Source organism: Larimichthys crocea, chromosome XIII (assembly GCF_000972845.2).
Source record: "Larimichthys crocea isolate SSNF chromosome XIII, L_crocea_2.0, whole genome shotgun sequence".
Lineage (NCBI taxonomy): Eukaryota > Metazoa > Chordata > Actinopteri > Sciaenidae > Larimichthys > Larimichthys crocea.
In genome coordinates, this window is record NC_040023.1 from 25,889,645 (window position 1) to 25,898,992 (window position 9,348).

General features: G+C 40.2%; 1 protein-coding gene across 1 annotated transcript; it reads right to left on the minus strand.

Moving 5' to 3' along the window:
- Positions 1–3,099: 3,099 nt before the first annotated feature.
- Positions 3,100–9,299, minus strand: prss35 (serine protease 35). Its single transcript, XM_010742486.3, has 2 exons — positions 9,053–9,299; positions 3,100–5,608 (listed from the first exon to the last, which is right to left on the minus strand). The coding sequence occupies exon 2, from the start codon at positions 5,587–5,589 to the stop codon at positions 4,318–4,320; it is 1,272 nt and encodes a 423-aa protein (XP_010740788.1). The 5' UTR covers positions 5,590–5,608; positions 9,053–9,299; the 3' UTR covers positions 3,100–4,317.
- Between the last annotated feature and the right edge of the window lie 49 nt (positions 9,300–9,348).

Below are 9,348 nucleotides of genomic sequence, written 5' to 3' on the forward strand. Positions count from 1 at the left end.
CTAATCTTTTGTCTAAACAAAATCACTCAAAACCCTGACAAAAAAAAAAAAAGTCCACAAAAACAAGTGAGAGAAAGTGAAGGCGTATGTGTTTAGATTTCTTTATAGTGTTGAGTTGAATGATGGATGTGCTTTGGTGTCCTAAGCTCCACTCACCATCCCATATGTGTCCCCGCCTCCTCATGAAGGGGGAGGAGCTCTTCTTTGTCCCTCTCTAATTGGATGGGAGCGGTAAACGAAGCCCCCCCCCCTGGTAGATTTTTCGGAGAAACATGTTGTGTGTTGTTTACAGAAAGGTCCTCTTCGATGTACATAGATTTCTCTGGTGAGGATTACGTCTCTATTCTGTATGTTTGTTGAAGAGAAATATAAATGTGAATCTGAATTGTAAGAAGTCGTGTGAGTATCCTTCTATTTCCTGTCATCTTTTGAAAGTATTTGGAAACGAATATCGCTATATGATTAATATACTGTATATTAAGAAACAACTTCTATGGGCTTCTGATTCATACCAGACCAGGAAGTGTTCCTTTTTGTTTTTTCTTTTTTACTCATGGCTCATTTTTCTATGTTTCTTTTGTTGTCTTTTTGTCCAATGTTATTTATATGTTCTGTTTCTTTTAAAAGAATCCTCCTGACTGCTGTCGATATTAGCTGGCATTGCTATTAAAGAACATATCCAGAGAAAATGCTTTAGATATTTGTCACAGAGGTCAACTCAAGCTATCCCTCAATATAACCCTATAAGTGATTACCTGCGGTCTTGACACACTACCCATGTGGATATGTCTGTTGCCTGTGCTTTCATTATAACTATGATCAGGTCAGTGTGGTTCTTTTTGTATTCAGGGTAAGTTACTCCATTGCCATTCTCTATGTTCAGACCGATCAAATCAAAATGAAAATGTTGTAAAGTAATGTTGATTTGTGGCTGAAAACTAAGATCCACTTTTCAAGGGATATCTGACGACCAATGTAGTGATCCAGCAGGAAGAACTTTTCACAAAAGTTATAATCAGGAACAAATTAAAGGTGCCCTGTCAAGTTTTTTTTCTCAACAAAGTTTACAACCATTGTTTCTCCCCAGATATGCTTTGTGTGTATCCTTGAGGCTGAATGCATCGTGTTGAATGCTATAACACTTGAAAAACCTATTTATTTTAAAAACTTTGGAGCCTACATTGTTTACAAACAATACCTGCTCACCAAAACAACGCTTCAAAGTGCTACTAGCGGCTAAAAACTGCACAGGGTACCTTTAAGTTCCATTTTACTAACCGATTACAGCTAATTAATGAACGCCACCTGAAAGTGAAGACCGAGATTTGATGAAAAAATTCACGTTTGATTGTTGTCTGAACATAATTTTTGTTCAAGTTGCTCAATTACTGCTGACCTTTGGCACATTGTCAATTGAACAGTACATAGTGTAAATGGCCACATGGGAGTGAACTGTACAGCGTGGAAATCCACAAGAGGACACTGTCCGTCTAGCCATGATGTTGTTCTTCAAAAGCATCTTAACATACAGCTCTTTAACATGTTGATATGCGTTTGGACAGCTGTGTGTACCAGGTGTCCGAGTCCTGTGCTGTAAACCAGAATAATGCAAAGCTTACTCTGTGTGTCGTCATTTCAGTGGACTGAATAAGCAATTGGTTGTGAGAATCTGATGATGTGACTCTGAGAAAATAATGGGAGATTATTAACATTTTTCATGACTGAATTATTGAAATTGTATTTTTGTTTAGTTGTAAATTTATTTTATTTTTCGATAACCCTCCCCAGTGCATGTAAGCCCTTTGAGGTGCAATAAATTCAATGATGGATTGAACTGCCAAGGAAGGATATTGTTTTCTTCCATGTCATGTAGATTATAGAAGTATCAGCTCCATGGACTATTTCATGAACTTGAATGACCACATCAACTTTATGTTCATCACTTTTCACCAATGCAAAGATTACCAACTTGGTAAAGAGGGCAAATGTGCTGGCCGCCCAAAAGGACCAGGTACATCGCATATCATTTGGTTATAGTTAATTTTATTAATTGCAAACCTATTCGAGAATTTCCATATGTCAAATGTGGTTTTAACAAATTTTGTTAATATATATCTTTATTCATTGGCATTATTATTATGTATTGTATTAGCCTTATTCTAGCCTAAGTGCACTTATGTGCAATAATACTAACTTGCTGCAGGTTTTCTGTGCACCCATTAGTTTGATTAGATTTAACACAATTGTATTTAGGAATGTGTGTCAATGAATAAAGCTATATATCAACAAAATTTTGACATGTGGCTTAGAGGTAGAACGGGTCATCCACCAATCAGATCGGCGGTTCGATCCCCAGCTGATACTGAACTCCAAATTGGTCTGTACATGTGTATGAATGGTTAAAAACTGATGAGTAGTTGGCACCGTGTGTTTGATTCATTGAATGAATATGGGTGAATGAGATATGTAGTGTAAAAGCGCTTTGAGTGGTCGCAATACTAGAAAGGCACAGTTAAGTACAGTCTATTTATTATATTATCAAGTTGATATCTGATACAGAGCAACCGTCCAATTCTATATCCTTTTAGCCCTCTTCCTTTTGTTTTGGTCTTTATCACCTCAGAGAAATACCCCTCTAGCTGGGAAGTCCAGTGAGTTTCTCAGAGTTTTTAGAATTATTTTTTTTTACTTAAAACAGCTGCCTGCTGTTGAAATGACACTGATGAGAGCCGTGAGAATGAACCAACACTGGCCCAAAAAATCAAAACAATGAGCTGGCAGTGCTAAATAATTCTACAAAGTTAAGGGGCACTGCACATTTGGTTGATAATTCCCTGTTGGTTCATTCCTGTTGGTATATTATGGGTATAGAAAATATTTGTGCAGCTCAAATGGGAACATGTGGGTTGGAGGTTGGAGGTGTTAAAAGAGGCCCAACAACAGACTTTGACGCTGAGGTCCTGACCAAAATAATACAGTCATGCTGTTCAGTGGTTTGACTTGTGGTAAGGCATTGGTTAAGTTAGTAAGTAAAACCCTAGTTAGCTGCAAAGCAGTGTATAATAATCAGGATTCTCATCACAAACACACACACACAAGTAGTAATCTTGGTTTAATGGTTGGTATTCTTCAATCTGCATCATTAATTCAGGTATTTGGAATTCAATGAATTTTTGGAACGCAAACATCAAGAAAAGTAAAAAATATCACATCCCAGATTCAAATTTATTATTATATAACAATATTGCGTTTGTAATCTTGTTTACCCCTTAGAATTAGAGAAATCTCAACAGCTCAAGTACATTGTTCAGTCCCATCTTAACACAACCCAAATATGTAGCCTCACATTAAATACATAGTTACAGTACTAGGCTATCAAAATATATTCTGAGAAGCCCCCCCAAAAAAAGTTTCATAACAATCCATAAATTAGCACCACGTCTCCTGGATAAGCACCGATATAATTATGTGCACAACAATGAAACCAAAATTCACTGCGTTGCAAGAGCAAAGAAAAGACGGTGAGACTCACAAATCAGAAAAATCAACTAAGAAGGACCCTTTCTCTATTTAGACAGAAAAATAATCTTTTTTTTTAAAGGTAGTTGTAAAAAACAAAGTTCTAGATATACACAATGCAAAACACCAGCTCATTCAATTAAAATGTTTATAAAAACAGTTATCTCAATAGCTCTATATAGTTCATTTGTAAAACAAGTTACATTAATCTCTCCTGGGTCTTTTGTCAAAGCCAATGCATGTACTCCTCTTTACAGTACTTTACAGTGGTGAACACTTGAAAGTACAAGTCTATCCATACAAAGCCTAATCGGAATATAAGGCGAATGTACCAGGGCTTCGTTCGCAAACATTTGACATACACACTTTCCATCATTGTATCCAAAAAGCTGAAATCTTTGAAAGAAAAAGAGTCAAAAGAAAAAGCAAAACTGCAGATCTCAATGATCTGAAAATACAATACATATTTTTTTCTCAATTGTTTTTTTTTTTAGCAAATAAATTAGAAAGGTGATGAGCCACAGTTCTCTTGATGCGTTGACAAGATCCTGTTGTCAACACTGAGTCTGTATGGCTGTTTGTGGGTTGTGTGTATGTGTGTGTGTTTGTGTGTGTGTAGATCAGTGTAGTAGGAGTCACTGGGAGGCACAAGAGGTAACAGGAAGACAGGAAGAGGAGAGGCAGTCGTCGGGCCCCTGGTTGGTAATGACAGATGGGTGGTGAGAGTAGGTAGGGTGTCCCTTGAATAGATGTGGATCTGAGGGACGGGTGCTGGTTAATGGGTGATCCTGTGTTGTCTTAGGCTACCTTACACTCACTTGAGTCCCCATGGACCCAGTAGCAGATCTGGGCATATTTAAGAGGTGTTATCCTCACCGCCACGTTGTAATCCTGCTGCCGCCCGTCCCCGTTTACATCCACCCACTGGTGACCAGAGAAGACCCCGATGATCTTCCTCTTCCACTTCTTCTTGCCAGGCTCTTTGAGGCGAATGTAGACCCCAGAGCCACTGGAACCAGGTTTAGCATCGCAGTATTGGTACAACAAATCATTGGACTCATCAGAGACAGAGCAGAATCGGTATACTAGGTTGCCAGGTCGGTCATCGTCAAAGCCAGAGAAGTGGATCCTCCCAGCGGGGAGCTTCTTGAGCGAAGGGACAACACCCAGATCCATGTGCTTGACTTTTGGGGCTTTCTTCAACTCTAGAACAGCGTAGTCATAATCCGCAGCCAGTCCGTCAGACACACCTTTGAACCAGCCCTTAGGCACCTGGGTCTGCTTGACCCTGGTCCACCTAAATGAAGGTTTCTCTGATTCCACACTTCGCCGACTCCTGCTTTTTCTTCCTCTCCCTTTTCCTTTACGATCTCCTTTCCCATCATTCTCTTCCTTTTCCTGCACTTCCTCTTTATCTTTGTCTCCCCTTCTCCTTTTGCCCTTTCCTCGCCCTCCTCTTCCTTTCCCTTTCCCTCGTCTGGACTTCACTTTCAGAATACCAACACGAAGCTTCTTCACCCCATCTAGATAATCTTTCCCGTCATGGATACAGTGGGCAGCGGTCAGTACATGTTTAGGTGACACGAGAACTCCAGAGCATCCTGTGGAGATCTTCACAGTGGTGGAGAAGGGGTATTTGGTGGAGAACTGCTTATCAGAGATGGTGAAGCGGGTATCTGTGCCGTACACCTCACGTTTATGGCGGGAGCTAGATGAGATGTTTTTGGACCAGGCAGTCGCCTCATTAAGACCCTGCACAGATACTGAAGTATATGTGCGCGTACCATTCTCATAAACCGTCTCGTAGGACAGGAACTGCTCCAGGTCATCCAGAGAAGAGGCAGGGAGGCGACGCTGACACTCGATCCCACAGGTCCCACTCAGCTCCAACTGAGGACGGGCTGAGAAGTCTGGGGTGCTGAGAGGCACAGTGCGTCTTTTTCTTACCAGAGGCACCTTCCACTGTGGCCAGGTATACTCATCATCGACTGCATTCTGCTCAGCAGCAACAGCCACCACCACAGCCAGCACTGTCACCGGGAGCAGGACACACAGGGGTAGAGGGCCCATTATTAAGTTGGGCCTGGCTCTGAAATGTAGAGTTAAGAGGAAGACTTAGTGAAACTTTGCAATACATGTAGGAAGATACAAAGATTTGGTCCAGAATGAAATATCTCAACAACTATTTCAAAGACTGCCATCAATATTATTGTACATTGTACACTCATGTTCCCCACATGATGAATCCTACAAACTTTGGTAATCCCCTGACTTCTACCTTTACCCTTTACCTACATACGGTTTACATTTTCATTTGTTAGTGAGACATCTGGACAACTATTACCACAAATTTGATAAAAATATCCATGGTCACCAGAGGAGGAAACATAAGTACTTCAGTGAACCCCTGACTTTAATCCAGGGCCACCAGCAAGTCAAAGTTTTTTAGTAATCCACTGAAATATCTCCTTGTCGTCTGGATGAATTGCCATGAAATTTGGACGTCCATGGTCCCCAGAAGATGACGTGACAACAACTATTGTTGTTGAAGCATATACATATTTGTATCTATTAACTTGTACATTTGTGCCCCCCACTGGTTAAATCCCTAGACTTTGTTTGTCTGGATCCTCAGATTTTGTTTGAATTTGTTTAATATGTTTGTGCAAAACTAATGACATTCTTATTAGGCTCAGCTAAAGTTTGTGTTGAATGGTAATTAGAAAATGTAGCTAATTAGTTTAGCAAGATGCTAAATTTAGTTAAGCATGCTAAACTAAGGCGAGTGAACATAATAAACATTTTACTTGCTACATGTGCATGTTATTGTGAGCATGGTAGCATTCTGGCATTAGCATTTAGGTCAAAGCACTGCTTTAACTGTACAGTATTGCTGTAGACCTTGTTTATATAAGCTAAGCAATCACATCACCATTCACACAGACCTTTGTGACTGCCCCACCTTTCTTAATGTCTTAATATTATAATACTGCTTCTGACTGTCTCCACTTAAGTCTTTAAGATAGTTCATCCTGTTGCTTGTTTAAACAGTTTCCTTCTGTTTATGTAAGACCAGTTATTAGCTCAGCAACCACCTATCTGCAACAGAGTTTTCACATCACGATTGTGATTGTGTTGTGACACTGATTATTCTGTGATTCTCGCTTAAGCACTATAATCACCCCTACTTAGTAAGGGAGGGAACATACAGCGCTGTGCTGTAGACTAATCATCATGTTTGGAATCTTTAATCAGCTTTACGCACATCCAACATGTGGGGAAACTCTGATTTCCTTGAACTGAGAAGGTCTTATATCCTCCAGGTCTAGAAAAAATAAACACAGATCCATTTATAGCCACACAGTGGCAGTGTAGGCCAGATTATCAGAGAGCGATCCAAAGGGCTGAGCTCTGGACTATCAGTACGGCAACTGAGCAGTCTGGACAGTGTGTGAAGGAAAGAGCACAATTCCTCAAAATGCCAACGTTTACACAAAAAGATTGGTGCCAGCATGTATACGATTATAGATCTTTAAAACATTTTTCCAGCTCTGATACATTAGCTCTGTGGTTAAGAGGAGATTCATGTCCCCTGAGTCTTACTGGAGGCTGCGGGAAGCGAGAAAGAGAGGATGAACCCTGATCCTCTGAATGGGCTGAGACAGTGGTTTGGAGGTTTGCCACATTGGTTAACCTTCTCCTTCTGTAATGACCATATCTGGTTTCCTAAGCTCCACTCCAGTCCTTGTCCATGCATACAAATGACATCAAGCACAAAGACTACTGCAGACAGCCTGCTGCTTCATGCTTCTACCGTATAAGTTTGATGTTTCCAATAATCCTGATAACCCTATAAAGAAAATTACAATTTGGGTACGTTTTAATAGATTCAGCAGACCATCACTTAAATACTCAGTAGGAGAGCTTCATTTCGTCAGCACGCCTGCGGTGATGAAGTCACACAGGCTATTCTAAACAAAAGGAGAGAAAATGATTTGGAGCATTGCAGCAGGAGTGCAAATCCAACAGTTAATTTCAAACAGGAGTCCAGAGTAAAAAAAACAAAACAAAACACAGTGAGTTCACTCATTTTTTGCGTTTAAAGGAGTTTAAATTATGTGTGACAGACAGACAGACTGACATCTGGGATGTCCAGCTGGAAGGTAAATCCTTTAAGGGGACAGGCCCGATTGGTCAGGGGTTACACAGACACATATTTTCTTTCAATTAGACGTTGAAAATGTCTCCCAGGAGACTCATCTGAGAGGCAGAATGTACAGCATCACCTGTGGACCATGTCACTGTTTCATCTCTTGTAGAGACGTTGCCCATGTGCCCTAATTCGGTTAAAACGACAAATTCCAGTAAAAGCATTGCAAAGGAGGCTGTTTGGCTTAAGTTTACCACACAGTGTCCAATAAAACATACGCAGTGGCCAACATCTAACCAACCCTCTGAAACAGACGGTAATAAAATACAAGCCCACAAGAGCTGTAAAACAGTCTCAATAAATGAGAATACAAAAATGACCCTTAGTTTCTGCTCAGCTTCACACTCCCACCGCCAGACTCAGACATAACACAAATCCAGAGTAAAGCCTGCAATTATTCAGCATAGAGTGGAAACTGATATGCTGCCATGACGGCTGCTGGTCGTCGAAGGCGCTCATTTGAACTATTTTCCACTGCAGTCAGCTGAACAAGAAGCTGTGCCCTCTGCATCCCTCGGTGGGGAGTAGCAGTCACAAGAACTGCTGAAGGCACCCAGGAGACAAAGTGACCAAACGATGGCGCTATGGCGCAACTGTCCATCTACAAGCCTGGCTTACCATCTATTGTGTAGTTCAACACCAAGTTTATTAAAAGGAGTGATTTCATTCATTTTGACGTGTTTTCACAACTTTTCAGGCACAGAGTTTCCTGTGGAGCAGAACAGCCACGGAAACAGACACTGCCAACAGTTTATAATAAGAATGTTTAATTCAGTTATTTTCAGTGAATTTAATAAAAGTCTAAGTTGTGTCTTTTCCTCTTTCCAAAATAACAAATATCTCTAATATAATGTAATGTAAACAAATACCCTTAAAATAGATATCTAATGAAATGTGGAAGACAACATCTGTAATTCCACATCTGTTTCATAGTATGTGGAAGACAACATCTGTAATTCCACATCTGTTTCATAGTATGTTGAAGAGGAACAAAGTGTCTATTAACTCAGCCTATGCCCATTTCTTTTTAAATGTTTGAATATTATNTAAATAAAATTAAGAATATTCAAAATATTTTGGCTGCAAAATCATCAAGTGAAAAAGTGCATCCACAAAGAAAAGATGCTGCAAAATCATCAAGTGAAAAAGTGCATCCACAAAGAAAAGATGAATCCAAAGTGAAAGAAATCAATTTGAAAAAATGAAATCATACAGATATTCAATAAAGCTTTAAAAACTAACACATACAGAACATATTTCCCTCTCTCTCTTTCCCATCAGGAGATCGTTACAACTCTGCAAAAATGACAGAAGGCTTCCTACCTGCTTGCATCCGATTGATGGATATGCCAAATCCGCAATGTATTGTTTGTTTTCCCGAGAAATATACAAATATGATCCCACTGGAAAACAAACGGGGGTTAGTGCATCCCAGACGTCCTGGTATCAGCAGGGTGACGGCTCCCTTCTCCTCATTGCTTCTTCAAAGTGGCTGAGAGAAAGTCGCAGCCGGGACGCTCCGCTCAGGCTGCACTTGATGCTGAGGAGGGAGGGAGGGAGGGAAGGGGGGAGGGAAAAAATCTGAAAATGACTTTTTTTTTTTTTTTTTTTTTTTTAAC